Here is an 18,440-nt window from a genome sequence, read left to right on the forward strand (position 1 = left end):
GAACAGACTACATGGTTATCTCCCTTAGACTTCATAGATGTAGTTACTACAATTTGGAGGTGAAATTCGAAGTGTAAATATGGTTTTAATGTGTAAATGGAACAACCGCGATTTTGCGAGCTAGAAAAAAGGAAGTGAATGAATGAATAGTTACTGCTTTTCTGAGGGCTGGCGTTCTCATAAAATCGACGTAATCTTTGAAAAGACTACCTGGTTATCTTCCTTAGACTTCGTAGATGTAGTTACTACAATTTGGAGTCGAAATTCAAAGTGCAAATATGGTTTAAATGTGTAAACAAGACGCCTGATGTTTAAAATATGTTAATGAATGGGCACAGTATTATTGTGTACAGTAATGGGCTATCAGTCCCAGATAGCAAGGTGACATTGATATGATGTTGATTTTCCATCCAAATCATCATTTTGGTAAATAGACATTGAATCAGCATTACAATCCTGACAAAACTCCGACAGTACATGAGCATAGATAGAGAGACATCGAAACAACATTGGTTTATAGTTTATATTACCATAATCGATAGACCATCGATACATAGTTCACTAAAAGATATTGAAAAGTCATGGATGTATGGGGCGGTAGTAGTGTAGTGGTTAAGGAGCTGGGCTAGCGTGCAGTAGCCTGAAAGTTGTCGGTTCAATTCCCGGCTTCCACCGTTGTGCCCTTGAGCAAGGCACTTAACCCCAAGTTGCTCCGGGGACAATGTAGTCCCTTGTAATATAGCTGACATATGTAAGTCACTTTGGTCATGTATGTAAACAGTTCATGTGTTATGTGATTTACATAAACTAGTAGACAACAGAAATGTTAAAAGCTGGTATTGTGTTTCCTGAATTCTTACATTCAGGCATTTAAATGAAATGTAATTAAATAGCATATATATACTCTATCAGTGTATTGTGATACTCCGGACACTCTTGTCACATTCGAGGGAAACTTCCCGTACTTTATTGAAGTCAAGTAAACTCTGTATAACCAAGCGAGTTGCTGTTTTGGCCACAACTCACGCATGCAACAAGGCATTCACAACCAACTCTCTCGAACCCACACCACACACGCACGCACACTCCTAAACTCCACCCCCCAAATCCCCTAAAAGGCACACAACAATTTAAGAACTGACCAGTAACAGAACACAATTATCACACACAACTCGCAGGTTATCACAGTATGATGCTTGCATTAGGGAAACATCCCAAAACAACGGCACCCATATAATTGCTGTTGTTTTGAGAAGTATTTCTCATGCAAGCATCATGCAACAATGCAAAAACAATGAAACTATTGTAGGCCTAATTATATTTTACATTAGTAAAGCAGTACTCTGATGTGCATGCTTTCACAAACTTTTGTGAACAATCTTAGCACTTTAAACATTGACTGTTTTAAAGTGCATGTATAGCAATATAGTATTAAAATAATAATAATTGTGATATCATTATAATTTGATGGGGGGTGGGAGGAGGGGGTGGGTTCATGTAGGTGGGCCCTATGACCCCAAAGTATGCCTTGACTGGGCCTCAGGTCAAAGAAGTTTGAGAAAGGCTGATGTAGACGACAAAGCAGCAAGGAGGCGTCGTGTGATCATTTAAACAAGTTTTATGACAAGGTCGATGAGGGTGGGAAAAATCGTACATTTCTGTGCAAACTTTGCCCGCACTTCAGTCACATTGTCTTTTAAGAAAATGCAGTCCATTTTTCGGTTCCAGCAGCCAACAACCTCAGAACTGACCCTTCAGGCCTCTCAGGAGGCGCTGGCCTTCTAACCTAGTGACCACCATAGCAACCAGCATGATTGCCCTAGCAACCAGCATAGCAACCACGATATTTATGCGTTTTAGCTTATTGGATGTTGCGTTAATGCAGATAACTTTTGATCCGTGTGCCCGATTTTCATAAATGAGGTACCGTTGGAATCCTTGGATGAGGCCGAGTTCCATGCCCCTGATCAAACCCACTCTTGCAGTTCCTCGGAACCGCAATTCTAGTTATGTTTATTATGTAAGGGATAATGTATAGAACGCCGGTCATTACTGGGAAAATAAGTCCCGACAGGGCGAACCGGGCCCCGACGCGCAGCGGAGGGGTCTTGTTCCGACCTGAAGGGACTTATTTTCCCAGTAATGACTGGCGTTCTATACATTATCCCACTTATTACACGGCTACTTGCCAAAACGAAATAATAAACTCCCCACGATATGACTTTAGCCTACATAGCCTAGCCTATTTGTTACCGTTCATCGTGGCATTTGCTGAGAAACAAATAGTTCGCATCAACACACGCTGAACTTGAATTAAACATTCTTTAGAACACAGCTGATCAACCGTCTGCTTTCACGTTTGAATGAAGTTCCAGTCCTTGCGTAGTGATATGGAAGACGTATCAGAAGCACAAAACCCGTTGCCATTGACAGCGGTAATTATATGTTTGCAGCGGTAATTACATGAATATATTTTACCGTAGAACTTTGGGAAATCCCATTCAAGCCAATGGAGCGTTCTACTTGTCTTGTGAAGAGCCGTGTGATAAAGAAGGTTATCACAATCCACCGCCGGCGCCATGTCATGCTGTTGCTATACGTCTGTTTGCAGCTGTCCTCTGTATAATATACTGCCATTTCACTAGCCCAGCCCAAAGTACTTTAGTCCCTGTGTATAATAAACTGCCATTTAACTAGCCCAAAGTACTTTAGTCCCTGTGTATAAGATACTGCCATTTAACTAGCCCAGCCCAAAGTACTTTAGTCCCTGTGTATAATAAACTGCCATTTAACTACACTGTAAGAAAATTTCCCGTAAAAAAACAGGAATCAACTGGCAGCAGAGTTTCCAGGAAGTTCCTGTTATTTAACGGTGCCCTGGTTTAACATTAAGTTAATGTAAAATAACAACATTAATTTCCTGTAAATTAACAGGAAACAACTGGCAGGACTTCCAGGAGCTTCCCGTTGTTTAACGGCAGACTACCATAACATTAAATTCCTGTTAAGTATATAACATCATTTTCATGTTGGGTAACAAGAAAAAAATGTGATCTTCACGTTAGTTACACAACAGGTCTTTAATTTTTTACAATTACAGGAAACAAGTTCCATATATTGAGTTCATCCACTCTCAAATCAACATTTTAAAGATAAAAATCAATTTTTTCACATCAGTTACTTATTTGTAGTTTAACAGATATTTTATTTCACAGCACTTACTTGACAGTCTAACAGTAAAGTAATCTTTGAAAGATGAAGGGACATGAAGCAAGATAATAGTAAATAGTAATTCAGGAACATGTAGACTGACTATAATCGTATTTCAGGATCAGGGAATAAGACACAGAAGAATTATCATGGAAAATAAAAACATCGCATTAGGCTTGTGTATCATGTATGAATGTAAAATGTAGATACATAGTAGTATTTTGAAAATCGGATTTCAAAGAACAGGTAATAGGATACAGAGGAATTACAATGGAAAACAAATACATTGCATTAGGCCCGTTTAAAATGTAGACACGCTATCTAGTAGTATTTTGAAAATCGTATTTCAAAAAACAAGGAATAAGGTACAGAAGAATTATCATGAAAAACAAAAACATTGCATTAGGCTCGTGTATCACGTATGAATGTAAAATGTAGACACGTGATCTAGTTGTATTTCAAAAATCGGAAATAAGGTACAAAAGAATTATCATGGAAAATAAAAACATCGCATTAGGCTTGTGTATCACATATGTATGTAAAATGTAGACATGTTATCTAAAGTAGTACTATTTCAAAATCAAATAAGATACAGAATAATCATCACAGATATTTATCAATATCATTGCATCGCATTGGCCTTGTGTACATGTGAGAATGAATAAACTGACAGATTATGTCCAGAAGAATTTAAAGTAAGAGATGAGTATAAATGATAATCAGGGAGGGAATCAAGTAACATTCATGAGAAATCAAGTAACATTCACTTTACTTATTAGTGATTGTTCTTAGGCTTCTTCTGGGCCTTTTTCTGTGAGAGAGAGAGAGAGAGAGAGAGAGAGAGAGAGAGAGAGAGAGAGAGAGAGAGAGAGAGAGAGAGAGAGAGAGAGTTACAAAAACTGATAGGGTACACTAGGATTCATGTAGAGGAAAATTGTGCCAAAGTGAATGAATCGGATGTGAATTTGTAACGTTAACACACTTTCTCACAATGAAATTAACTGACATTTATTACTTACTGTAACTGCATTTATATGTGATTTAATCAGTTGTATAAAGTAGAAGTATAGTGTTATGTGGTTATTACAGCAGTACTATGCATGATTGCTCTCTTCAGAGGGTGTAATCCTGCATAGTAGTGCTTATAACTACATAGTAGACTACTACACAACCCCCCCAATACATACCACACATAAAACAAACTCTGGTTCGAAAGTGTGACATGAACTTACCTCTGGAAGAATTCAAGGGTGCACGCTGCCTCCTCCTGATATTGCAGATTCAGAATATAGAAGGTGGAGAAACATGTCGCAATCCCTGTTAGAAATGTGGCGAGGTTGGACCCTTCACAAACGATTAAGGATTCAATGCTGACCATCCACTTTTGATGATTACCTTGTCGTTCACCTGAAAAAAAGAATTTATCATATTAAATTTAAGATATAGATCCACATGTCAACTATGATTAGATTCCTTTTAGGATTTTGTCCAAACAAAATTCAATACAGAAAAAAAAACAAAAAACATTTAGTGTTCAAAAGTTGATTTAAATATGTATATGTTGATCATTATTACTCTAGTGAATGAAAACAAACATACCTAGTAATATCAGGCGAGGCGTCACAGGTAGGCTTGGAAGACTCAACATCAGCTACAGTCGCACATCCCTTAGCAAAAGAAAAGAAAGGCACTGAACAACTCTTCATGTGTGTGTGTGTGTGAGTGAGAAAGTGAATGTAATCTCTGTGAGTGTGTTGTGTGTGTGTGTGTAAGGAGTGAGTGAATGTGAGTTGTCTGCAAGGTGAGTATGAAAGGTGTGTGTGTGTATGTGTGTGTATGTGTGTCTGCCGTTGAATGATTAAAAGTGACGAGGCGGGTGTGATAAGATGTTTTTGTGAGGAATGTGTGTATGTGTGTGCAAAGTGAGGGTGCTTGCTTTTGAAATGGTCTGTCTTATCAAAACCACATTGTTTATGGTTTCTATATATGTGTGTCTAAAGACCTAGATAGATAGATAGATAGATAGATACTTTATTGATCCCCAGGGGAAATTCAAGACCTGCATGTCTCTTTAATTTGGCAATCTGGAACACAGCATGGAAGGTCTATATTGGGTATATTGTCATGAATTTAGGTATGGCTCACATAAATAGACGCAGTGGACTGATGCCCACATATATGACATGTAAACATCTTCCTGTTGCATGCCGCTAGCTCAAATGAACTCAGGAGGAATACCATACACGTGTCATGCAACCACCTCTGCTATGGGAAGCTAGCTAGGCTACTAACTAGCATTAGCTTTCTAAACTGTCAACTGAAGGACTTAACACAACTTTTAGTAATTACCAGCACGGGCGAAATCCATGCATACAAGTAAACACTGAAAGCAGTAGTCACACTACACTGATCCGTTTGTGCCATATTGTTTATTTGGCCACTGGTTTATTAAACTGATGATGCTAAGCAGACTTATAGATAGCTAGCAAACAGTGTTATAGCAGTAAATCACGCGAGTTAAACTTTAAAAAACTACGCATACCCTACTCATACCAATACTTTTAGATGGCTTCAGATTGCAATGGAGAAACGTAAAATTTGATCAACAAGTGATAACGATAACGCATGGCTTAAGGGCGAAAGCGTGGGTTTGGCTAGCTGAATAGCACTGCTACTAACTTCGTTTCAGCAGGGTAACATTCAGAGATGTTGTATTATACAACTTGTATAAACATGACCAGTGTGCTTTCAAACGTTGTATTTCTGGTCAAAGATGACAGATAAACTCACCTTATTGTGTTGATGGGTTTGGGTATGATTCCAACGTATCGTCTTCTCTCAGCAGACAGCTTCCCATCACCAGCTCGAAGGTAACGTTAATAGATAACGGGAAGTACGTGTGTTCCAGAATAAACATTACGGGCGTGGTAAATAACAGTGTTGGAGCCTGATTTTACACATTTGTCTTACTAATGACTGGAAAGTCCTGTTTATTGAAGGAAACAGGTGAATAATGTTGGAATCTGGGTGTAAATTTACAGAAACTTTTTACAGTGTAGCCCAAAGTACTTTAGTCCCTGTGTATAATATACTGCCATTTAACTAGCCCAACCCAAAGTACTTTAGTCCCTGTGTATAATATACTGCCATTTAACTAGCCTAGCCCAAAGTACTTTAGTCAATTATATCATTGATGAGTGAGCCACAGCTCCTCAGAATTCTTCAAACAGAACAAAGCCATCTTGTGTAGTAAAATATGAGAACAGACAATACTGTACGTTTCTTAGCCTGTATCAAGACCTGTACCAGAATAATGCCATTTACAGTAATGACAGCTCCGTTCCTGTTACCAACAGCTCATACACTAACAAGACCTGTCATACAAATTCATCATCAGACAATATGTAGTAATGCTTAGATGTGTATCCAGGCTAATAATATCAGATAATATGTAGTAATGCTTAGATGTGTATCCAGGCTAATAATACAGCCACACTACTTATGTTTTGTGGTTGCATTCAAACTGATAATACACATATTTTGTGTGTGTGTGCGTGTGTGTGTTTGTGTGTATGTGAGTGTGTGTGTTTGTGTGTGTGAGTGTGTGTGTGTGTGTTTTTGCGTGTGTGTGTGAGTGTGTTGTGTGCAGACATTCTGCATGCTGTCTTGTGATGTGTGATGTGTGACATTGTTTAGTATCCAGGCTCCAAATGTGTGATTCTGTGTGTCAGCCTCAGCGCTGGCGTGATACTCAGGCTAAATTGCTGAAGGAAAAAAACAACAGAGGAAGGTAAGTCCTCGTAACCATGGATACCAGAGGATCTCAGTCGTTGCTACTATCCTGTAGCAACAAGCTCCGTGGAGCAGAGCGCCAGGAGAGGGGGAAGCCCACAGTTTGTTCTCAGCAAGAGAGTGTGAGTCAGACATTAGCATAGCTAATTAGTATAGCTCGCTTGTGCCTTTCTTACATTAAACAGTTTTAAATGAAACGCTTCCTGCCGGACGCCACACAATAGGCCACTGTGGATCACTTTGTTTTTCTTATCTTATCTTATCTGACTGAAGCCATTAAAGCGTCTCTCTCTTCATGGCAAACTCTCGGGCCATCACTGAGTTCAGCCTGCTGCATCACACACCAGTGTCTAGGGCTCGGGTCAGATCGGACAGATCCCACCACAGAAGGGTCAGATCCCCACCACAGAAGGGTCAGATCCCCACCACAGCAGGGTCAGATCTGCAAAAGATCGGTAAAGAATCGATGACTATCTGAAGATCTGGTGATCATATACCAGATCCCCACCACAGCAGGGTCAGATCTGCAAAAGATCGGTAAAGAATCGATGACTATCTGAAGATCTGGTGATCATATACCAGATCCCCACCACAGGGCCAGTGGGGCTCCAAATCCTCTCTTCTATCTAATCTATCGCCTTGGAGTGCTGACCTGGCGGAGTATGGTGCTGACCTGGCGGATTTTGGTGTTGATCTGAGTATGGTGCTGATCTGGGGGAGTAGTATGGTGCTGATCTGGCGGAGTATGGTGCTGATCTGGGGGAGTAGTATGGTGCTGATCTGGGGGAGTATGGCGGAGTATGGGGCTGACCTTGCGGAGTATGGTGTTGATCTGAATTCCACAATTTAAACAAATACAATTAAAAGAAACAAGACTCTGAGTCAGAGCAGGGCTGTATGTGGCTCTATAGCTGTTCATCTGCAGGGCAGTATGTGGCTCTATAGCTGTTCATCTGCAGGGCGGTATGTGGAGCTGTTCATCTGCAGGGCTGTATATGGAGCTGTTCATCTGCAGGGCTGTATGTGGAGCTGTTCATCTGCAGGGCGGTATGTGGCTCTAGCTGTTCATCTGCAGGGCTGTATATGGAGCTGTTCATTGTTGGAGCAGCCGTTGCCTACTGGTTAGCACTTCGGACCTGTAACCGGAGGGTTGCCGGTTCGAACCCCGACCAGTAGGCATGGCTGAAGTGCCCTTGAGCAAAGCACCTAACCCCTCACTGCTCCCCGAGCGCCGCTGTTGATGCAGGCAGCTCACTGCGCTGGGATTAGTGTGTGCTTCACCTCACTGTGTGTACACTGTGTGCTGTGTGTGTTTCACTAATTCACTGATTGGGATAAATGCAGAGACCAAATTTCCCTCACGGGATCAAAAGAGTATATATACTTATACTCATACTCATCTGCAGGGCTGTATGTGGAGCTGTTCATCTGCAGGGCTGTATGTGGAGCTGTTCATCTGCAGGGCTGTATGTGGAGCTGCTCATCTGCAGGGCTGTATGTGGCTTTAGCTGTTCATCTGCTGGTCAATGACGAACGTTAGGTTAACTGCAAGGTAGCTGGCTAGCACTTCAGCTTGTCAATATTAAAAGAGAAAAAATATTGTCCATGAATACTTGTTTCATCATTGGAAAACATGTTGGTGATGTTAATGTCGCACAGTCGGTCCACAAAGGAAACCAGTTCAACTCTGTATGTAGTGTTGATTTGAGTGCCTCAGTGTTGATCTGGTGTTGATTTGAGCGCCTCATTGTTGATCTGGTGTTGATCTGGTGTTGATTTGAGCGCCTCAGTGTTGATCTGGTGTTTATTTGGTGCTGATTTGAGCACCTCAGTGTTGATCTGGTGTTGATTTGAGCGCCTCAGTGTTGATCTGGTGTTGATTTGGTGTTGATTTGAGCGCCTCAGTGTTGATCTGGCGTTTATTTGGTGCTGATTTGAGCACCTCAGTGTTGATCTGGTGTTGATTTGAGCGCCTCAGTGTTGATCTGGTGTTGATTTGAGCGCCTCAGTGTTGATCTGGTGTTGATTTGGTGTTGATTTGAGTGCCTCAGTGTTGATCTGGTGTTGATTTGGTGTTGATTTGAGCGCCTCAGTTCCCCTCAGAAGATGGCGGGTCACTTGTGTATCTGTGGCCCCCCGTGGACATGTATGCCTGTGTCTGATCATCTGATCTCCCTGAGCCAGGCACACACACACACACACACATGCATGCAGGCACACGCACACACACATGCACGCACGCAGGCACACACACGTGCACACACCCACACCCACATATGCATGCAGGCACACATACGCACACACATACACATACACACACACACACACACACACACACATATGCACGCACGCACACATGCAGGCAGGCACACGCACACACACATGCACGCACGCAGGCACACACACACACGCATACACACACATACACATACACACGCACACACACATGCACTGCTGTCCCTCTCTGCTGCCTTAGCAACCAGTAGTACAGCTGTGACTGTGTGTGTGTGTGTGTGTATGTTTAGGTGTGTGTGTGTGTGTAACATGAATTAACAAGTGTGTATGTCAGGTTTAAAAATGTTTTTGACAAATGAAGGGACATGAAGCAAGATAGTAGTTAGTAGTGATTTTTCTTAAAATAAAATCAACTTTAACCCTCTAGGCGCCACGGTCGAGTTTACTCGACAAGATGCGGTACTGAATAAAACGGCCGATTTAGTCAAATAGGGTGTCATATTTCGTTCGACCTCCACTCCACTAGATGGCAGACATGTCATACGTCATCCCTGAGTCCAAAAAAGGTCATGCTTTAAACAAAACTTTCTAGCTACAGCGCATTGAATCAGTGCGTGCAATACCGGAGCTAGTGTGCGTGTGAGCTACTTTATCAGAGTGATATTGTCAACGTCAGCGAGTATTTGCATTAGATTATCGTCTAATGGCATCAAAAACGTTTACCCGAAATGAAGTGTTTGGTCTTCTATTCGCGGACCCTGAAGGGGAATATCTGCCTTCAGAAAATGACGGTGATTCGTTTAATGAGGCTTCAGATGCGTCCCTGCCTCGCAATGATGCAGCTGGACAAAATGAGAGTTTAGCTTACACCAAGCACAAACATTGAATCGTTTGCCCAATGTCAGTGGTGGGAAAAATGTTTCACGGGGTCAGAGTGTTCATCGGGAAGTAAGCAGGGTGTTAGTGGTGTGGCGAACGAGGCTGGAGGTAATGCCCAATGTGTCTGTCTTCTGACCGTGTGCCTCTCCGCAATCGCGGCGACAGTAACGTGGTGGAGCCTTTGTCTAATGCCACTGGGTATGTTAGACGAGGTCGAAGTGCTCATAGGACAGTTAGGGGGGAACGTAGAGGCAGTGTGGGGAGTCGCAATGAGAATGACAGTAGGCCTAGTCCGAGCTGCGCAAATTCTCTCCACTCGGCGCGCGCACGAGGCAGAGCTGGCCATGCTGCTCGCAGAGGTGGTGACACGGGGCAGGGGAGCCATTAGGCCATGCATAGTCTATCACAAGATGATGGGAATGCCGGCCCTGTATGGATAGGGATAGGGAGTCATTATCTCAACAGCAAAAGGCCTGCTACATAAAAAAAAAATTGTCAGCCATTTATTAGTAATGATTTACACTGTTGATTTGCTATCTATTTCCCTGACCATTTAGGACATACACTATGTGTTCTTTTTTGTGTGTTCATGTCCTTGTGATGTGTGTGTCTTTGTCAGCTAAGAAAGAAACAACAAAAAAAAACATTAACAAAAACAACAAAAAGAAAAAAAATACTAACATTGTCTCTTGTCTTGTCTTGTCATCTCACTCCTGATCTGTGCCTTGCCATGGCAAGTGAGCTTTTGAACTAAACAGGTCTTGTCTACTTGTGTTTGTGTGTCATCTGAATAATATATATGTGCCCCATACATGGAATCAGAGTGCCTACTGTATGTAGAAAAATGGAAAATCTCTACAGCAAAAGGCCAGCCTACCGCTACATGTATTTGGTTTGTTTCTGCCATTTATTAGCAATGATTTACACAGTTTGTTTACTACTTACTATTTACCTGAGCATTCAGTATTGTGCAATATAGCATACAGAAGGTGAGGGACATTTTGGGGGGAAAGAAGTGGTGCATTTTATCATTCAAACATTCAACTTTTCATGAAAATTCTAAAATCCAAGATGGCCGCCACCATATGACGTCATAATATGCAAATTAGATATAAACATTTAATCTCTACATAAACTTTGGGTCATCCTTAATATTTCTCTAATTTACATAAAGTCTCTATCTCTTATCACTTTTAAGATATAGGCTTTTGAAATGAAGATGTCAAAATCGAACGTTTCGAAAAAAAAACTCTGGCGCCTAAAGGGTTAAATACAATAGAACAATTTTTACAGTTATTTTTATAACTGAATTTATGAACATTCCAGACACAGTGATGACCTCATAAGAGGGAGCAGGGCTTGAAAACAAAATTATTTTTCAAACGTTCCGTTCCGAACGGTTCAGGTAGGCCTATGTTTAACATTTTCGTTCTTGCATGCGTTCTGCCACCAACATATCGGTCCTGAACCGGTTCGGAACGCAAAATATCGTTCGTTCTTAAAGTTCCGGCAGTGTTTGGCGGGCCTATCAAGTCTATTTTTGTGGACTTTACCTTAGAATAGACGTTCATCGTTTTATCCATATGGAGATCTTCAAAGGCTTGTGCTATAATTCCAACCCTGTTTATAAACGAACCTGTCTGTTGCTGACCAGGCCTATCTCAAATTTCCTGTTTAACTCTTCTACATTGAATAGGCTATAATTGCGCAAACATTTCAAATCCCGACTTTAAAACAACAAAGCGTGGACAGGCAAAATAGGCTATTACGCATAGGCTACAAACAATTTCCAAATCAGTTTCAGTAGCCTACGCCTACGAGCTGGCCTAAGATCCGAAGTGGCAGACGGATAGGTTACATTACAACAGCAAGACAAAATATACACATTTGGACCAAAGGTCCATTTATTCGGTTTTTTTTTTCAAACTGCAGAAATCAAATTATTAGGCTGTTCGCCTACAATCAAACGAGTAGAACACTTAGGATATGCTTTTGTGAAATTTTATAAAATATATAGAGAACGAAAAAAAAACGTTATTAACCGGTTTTGTGGATTTCAGAATAACGTTTCTGAATAGGCTACAAAATTTAGGTAAATCATGCCCATCAAATCATCAGTGAGAAATTGATTAGGGGTGTGAGTAGGATCGGATCACTATAGTATGTATCATGGCTTCAAAATGGCAGTTGTGTCATTTGCCATCACATAGGCTTTCATATACAACAAGTTAAGTAGAATCAGTAAGCAAATTAATAGTCTGTCTATAGCTAACATTAGTTGATAAGCAGATGTATATAAAGAGCAAATGTGTGGTAACACATATACACTGATGGTTTTATAGTCATGTCTCTAAAGAAAAGCATATATGCCCATGGTTGGCTGAACACAGACTAATGAGTTGCTTACTGATTCTACTTAGTTTAGGCTATATAATGGCCTATATGTGAAGTGACACAACTGGCATTTTCAAGCATTGCTACTTGCCCATATCCTCTTCATCACATTTTAAGACCAATAATGGTTGCCAGTAAAGAAAAAAGGTATCAGGATATTTTTATGTCAGGCAGGTAGTAGACTCTAGCATGACATACTGGAATGAAGTCATATTTTTGGCCTCATCAGTTTTAAAAAAAACTACTGTATGATCCCTTATCCCATGTGTTTTAATTGACCATCTTTGCTGGACTCCCTCTTATGAGGTCATCATTGTGTCTGGAATGTTTCCTGGAATGTTCATAAATTCAGTTATAAAAATAACTGTAAATATTGTTCTATTGTATTTAAAGTTGATTTTTCAAGAAAAATCACTACTCACTACTATCTTGCTTCATGTCCCTTCATTTGTCAAAAACGTTTTTTTAACCTGGCATAAGCACTTTAAGCTCATGTTATGATATGCTCATGTCCTGCTACAGCAGTAAAATGCTCATGTCCTGCTACATCATGTCCTGCTACAGCGGTAAAATGCTGTATGAGCTGAGCTGTTGAAATCAGTCTCCTCTCCCCCACGCTCATCAGTATGCGTTGAGACCAGGGATGTCAGACTGGGCTTGAGATGGGGAAGAACTGGGAATAACTGGGACGTGTTCCATGGCACTCACCTAATGCCCAAAGACTAACCATGAGTTGCTGCTCACTCTTCGTGCATGTGAAGGCCGGATTAGGGCCACGTCAGGGGCAGATCAGGGGCAGATGTGAGACAGCGGCAGGCGGTGGCAGTTATAGTGGTGCACTACACTATACTTTTGAGTGCAGATGAAAAGTCAATACTTTTTCCCCTTGCAATGCAAATACCACATAGCCTACATATGATGCACACAGAGAGAGAGGGAGAGAGAGAGAGTAGGTGGTGGGATAAGATCAGTGTGGGTGAGTAGGCTACCATAACGCTTAAAATACATCAGCGCGTTTGAAACAGCATTGCGCTTTGCTTTTGAACTGACTGGAACCGCGATTGATTACCTACCACCTCCCGCCAGTTGTATGGGAGTGGCGACAAGCCTACATCATCACCGTGAAAGCATTGTCACCTAGCGATGCTTCACTGATTTCGTGCATTGGCTTGACTAATGTTGTTACCCGCGTCCACTCGTAACTTAATGACAGTTCTTCGCATGAACTTGGTAAACTCGCCAAGAGCCTACGAGGTGTTATGCTTTTAAGGTCGAGGCAGCAGAGGAATACATCTCGGGGCGTTTGCTGGCAGATATTTATAGTGTTCGTGATGATAGCTGAACGCTTAGAGAATTTCACTCTGCCGCTCGTGACTGAGGTGCAACCAGTTTGAGAGCGCAGCGATCCACTCGCTACTCTCCAGAAGGGATGAAATCGCGGAGAGACAAGCTGAAGATTCCCTCCCTCACATTGGAGTAAGTTTAGCATATTTTTAATATTAAAAGGGAAATCTCGCTGACGGGATAACCCCTCTGATTTACATGATAAATAATGGAGGGCGGAAAGAAGGGAAGTCCCTTGCCTCACGAGCGAGTCGATTAGGAAGTGCTCTGAAAACGCGCACCAACTAGCGAATAACATACGGAACTCGTTTTGCTCATTGATGCTGGCATTGAACAGTTATTCGTGAACTTTTCGACATAAACATAATTTAGAGGAAGATTTCTGACACATAAAAATATAGGTTTAAAATGGAATAACACGTTGTAGTGGTGAAAAGACCACTGATGGTATGCATACATTGTTTTAAAGGACATGTAGCCAATAATGCATAATGTTATTTGTAATAAAGCATTGTCGAATAAATGGGAGATGATAATTTGTGACAGAACGCGTCTCCTTATAAAGATCTGCTGAGCTGATAAACAAAGGTGCGTGGTGGCGACTACAGCAGGAAGAGACACGCACGTTTTAAGCAATGTGTTGCTCCGATTGTCTCATTTGCATACTGTTGTGCTTGCTTATCAGAATGTGGTCCATTGCAGCCTCTGGACTGAGCTGCGCCAGATTATGATTTTTACAGGACAAATATGGCCATTTCGAACTAATGAGCTCAATTAGACCAATATGCAGTTTGAATTAATGAACTCAATTAGACCTTTATGCAGTGTTTGAATTAATGAAGTCAGTTAGAATTATATGCGTGTATGTGAGTGAATGTGTGAGTTTGTGTGAGTGTGTGTGTTTGTGTCAGTGTGTGTGTGTTTGTGTGCAGTGTTGCTGCATTGCTGGTGCACTAAACATTGCAACAATAGGGATTTGTTTGTTTATTGGGTGAAAAGAGAGAATGCAGAACAGCAGAGCAGTGTGTCTGTGTGTGAAAGAGTGTGTCTGTGTGTGTGAGTGTACGCATGTGTGTGTGCGTGTGTGTGTGTGTGTGATAGTGTGTCTGTGTGAGTGTACGCGCGTGTGTGTGTGTGTGTGTGTGAGAGAGTGAGAGTGTGTGTGTGTGTGTGGCCATGGAGATATCTTCTGGTGTGCAGGTCTGTGGCCACTCTGGGAAGCTGCAGAAAGCCAGTCTGGGGTGTGTAGGCTGGGCTTGTGCCAGTCTTGGGTGTGTAAGCTGGGCTTGTGTCTTGGGTGTGTAGGCTGGGCTTGTGCCAGTCTTGGGAGTGTAGGCTGGGCTTGTGCCAGTCTTGGTAGTGTAGGCTGGGCTTGCCTGTGTTTATTTAGTAGGTGGACATTTCTAGTTAAGATAGTTATGCAGCTTGATTGACTGCTAGTGTTGGTCCTTTCTGTGCAGAGCAAACACCCTTCACCTGCTTCTATACATTCTCAAAGATGCTGAAACAGCAATGTAGTGCCCACCTGCAGGTCAGCCTTTTGTCATAGTACCCACTCACATGATAGTGCCCACCCACGTCTGCATGATAATACCAAGCCATATGACCATATGATAGTGCCCACCCGTATAATAGTACCCACCCGTATAATAGTACCACCTGTATAATAGTACCACCTGTATAATAGTACCCACCCGTATAATAGTGCCCACCTGTATGATAGTGCCCATAGTGCCCACCCGTATAATAGTGCCCACCCGTATAATAGTACCCACCTGTATGATAGTGCCCATAGTGCCCACCCGTATAATAGTGCCCACCCGTATAATAGTACCCACCCGTATAATAGTGCCCACCTGTATGATAGTGCCCATAGTGCCCACCCGTATAATAGTACCCATCCGTATAATAGTGCCCACCCGTATAATAGTGCCCACCCGTATGATAGTACCCACCCGTATGATAGTGCATACCCGTATGATAGTACCCACCTGTATAATAGTGCCCATCCGTATAATAGTACCACCTGTATAAAAGTACACACCCGTATGATAGTACCCACCCGTATGATAGTGCCCACCTGTATGATAGTGCCCACCTGTATGATAGTGCCCACCCGTATGATAGTACCCACCCGTATGATAGTACCCACCTTTATGATAGTGCCCACCTGTATGATAGTGCCCACCCGTATGATAGTACCCACCTGTATGATAGGACCCACCTGTATGATAGTGCCCACCCGTATAATAGTACCCACCCGTATAATAGTGCCCACCTGTATGATAGTGCCCATAGTACCCACCTGTATGATAGTACCCACCCGTATGATAGTACCCATAGTACCCATCCGTATAATAGTACCCACCTGTATGATAGTGCCCACCTGTATGATAGTACCCATCCGTATGATAGTGCCCACCTGTATGATAGTGCCCACCTGTATGATAGTGCCCATAGTACCCACCCGTATAATAGTACCCATCCGTATGATAGTGCCCATAGTACCCACCCGTATGATAGTGCCCACAGTGCCCACACCTGCAGGCGCACCTGAGGCACACCCCCTGTAGTGTGTAGATGAGGAGGTCATGAGCTCAGATGTAGGTGTCCAACCCTTATGTTTATACAACAACGTGCTGAATGGAATGCCGTGGTACACTACAGTGAGGATGGCATTCAAGGTGTGTATGAGTGTGTGGGGATGGAGGGGGTGTGTGTATGAGTGTGTGGGGATGGAGGGGGTGTGTGTATGAGTGTGTGGGAGGGTAGAGATGGAGGTGTGAGAGATGTGAAAGTTGTCCCTGGCAGAGCGGGAGACGGGGGTATCGTCTGAGAGACGGGAGGTGTCGCCTGGGAGACGGGGGTGTCGCCTGGGAGACAGGAATATCTCCTGGGAGACGGGGACTGTCCGCTCTGCAGTTTTTCCAGTACCCCCTCATCACTATGACAACCCCCTCATCTTCCTGCATCGCAGTCGCTGTGGCTACACACACACACACATACACACACACACACACACACACACATACACACACACATACACACACACACACATGCCCACGCATACAGCAGTACACAGTGTTGAGCTCACACACACACACACACACACACACACACACACACACACATGCCTACGCATACAGCTGTACACAGTGTTGAGCTCACACACACACACACACACACACACACTCACACACACACACATGCCCACGCATACAGCAGTACACAGTGTTGAGCTCACACACACACACACACACACATGCCCACGCATACAGCAGTACACACTGACTCAGACATTCCTAGTCAAATGCACACCAGTATGCATGCCCATAAAACCTCACAGACAAAAAAGAGGACACACAGCGCATGCGCACACGCACGCACGCACCCACACACACACACACACACACACACACACACACCAACATATAGCAGCATGCACTGACAGATCTGCCTGGAAAAATATACACTTGTATGCATGCCCACAAAATCTCACAGACCCAGAAAACCATAAACACACACACACACACACACACACCCCAAAGTGAAAGTGAAATGCAATCTCTAGCTTAAGTGGTAAACATCTGCAAAACACACACAGCTTGCTGCATATTATACAGTGTGGTGGATGAAGTAATCACAATGTGTTGGTAGCGTTAGCTTGCTGCATATTATACAGTGTGGTGGATGAAGTAATCACAATGTGTTGGTAGCGTTAGCTTGCCGAAGGCTACTCTGATGCCTCTACAGACATGCAGTTGGAAGAACACCTGTTGTGTCCTAGTCAGCACAGTATCTGCACAGTATGTGTGTGATAATACAGACATTTCTCTGTTTGATTTGATCGGTCCTCCTTGCTGGTAGCTGCTTTGTGATCGGTCAGTATTGATTCCCTGCAGTATGAGCACAGGGGTCAGACAGAAACGTAGTCTTGGTGCGGATAGATTAATTTTGAGGTCATTTCAGGGCAAACAGCCGACAGGCTGGCAGGACTAATAATAACATGTTACACATGGGTGATAACCTTACAAGGCTAGGTTTCACCAGACCATGCCAATCAATTTCAGTCTGGAAAAAAAGGTATCTCCACAGAGCAAACAAACCTGCCCGTAGACCCAAGTTTGGCTGGGCTGAACTGGTTCTCAGCATATTACATAATTCTACGGTTCAGTAATACAGTATGTGTCATACTCTGAATGGATAGTCATGTTAATGGAACAGAACAGAAAGCCCAAAGCTGTGTCCTCGTGTGAGCCTGAACAAGAGCGGACTTGCTGTGAAGGAACACGCAGTGACATGTCGTATTGGCCAGCAGTGACATGTTGTATTGGCTTTTTCACGCAGTGACATGTCGTATTGGCTTTTTCACGCAGGGACATGTCGTATTGGCCAGCAGTGACATGTCGTATTGGCCAGCAGTGACATGTCGTATTGGCTTTTTCTGGCTGGCTGGCAGACAGAGAACTGGACAGTCAAAAAAAGACAAACTCACAGGCAAATGGACAATTCAACTAAAAGAAAGCCTGGTCAGGAAGTGTAAACATTTTCATAGTGAGTTAGCATAGCAACGCTACTGTCACAGG

General features: G+C 42.6%; 1 protein-coding gene and 1 long non-coding RNA gene across 10 annotated transcripts in view; one reads left to right on the forward strand and one right to left on the reverse strand.

Annotated features, from left to right (window-relative positions):
* Nucleotides 1-3,061: 3,061 nt before the first annotated feature.
* Nucleotides 3,062-6,269, reverse strand: LOC121678501. Its single transcript, XR_006021251.1, has 4 exons — nt 6,001-6,269; nt 4,810-4,877; nt 4,443-4,617; nt 3,062-4,021 (listed from the first exon to the last, which is right to left on the reverse strand). It is a non-coding gene; the product is annotated as an uncharacterized LOC121678501 (long non-coding RNA).
* Nucleotides 6,270-13,671: 7,402 nt separating this feature from the next.
* mast3b (microtubule associated serine/threonine kinase 3b) overlaps nt 13,672-18,440 on the forward strand; it is a 142,383-nt gene continuing 137,614 nt past the window's right edge. For 8 of the 9 annotated variants that reach the window (XR_006035326.1, XM_042111771.1, XM_042111772.1 and 5 more), the window contains exon 1: nt 13,672-13,986. Coding sequence is in view for 8 of the 9 variants with exons in the window: in XM_042111771.1 (XP_041967705.1) it covers nt 13,940-13,986 (47 nt within the window). In the remaining variant the exon portion in view is untranslated. The remainder of the gene's footprint in view (nt 13,987-18,440) is intronic. The other variant, XM_042111775.1, reaches the window with a different exon arrangement.

This window comes from Alosa sapidissima, chromosome 12 (genome assembly GCF_018492685.1).
Source record: "Alosa sapidissima isolate fAloSap1 chromosome 12, fAloSap1.pri, whole genome shotgun sequence".
NCBI lineage: Eukaryota > Metazoa > Chordata > Actinopteri > Clupeiformes > Clupeidae > Alosa > Alosa sapidissima.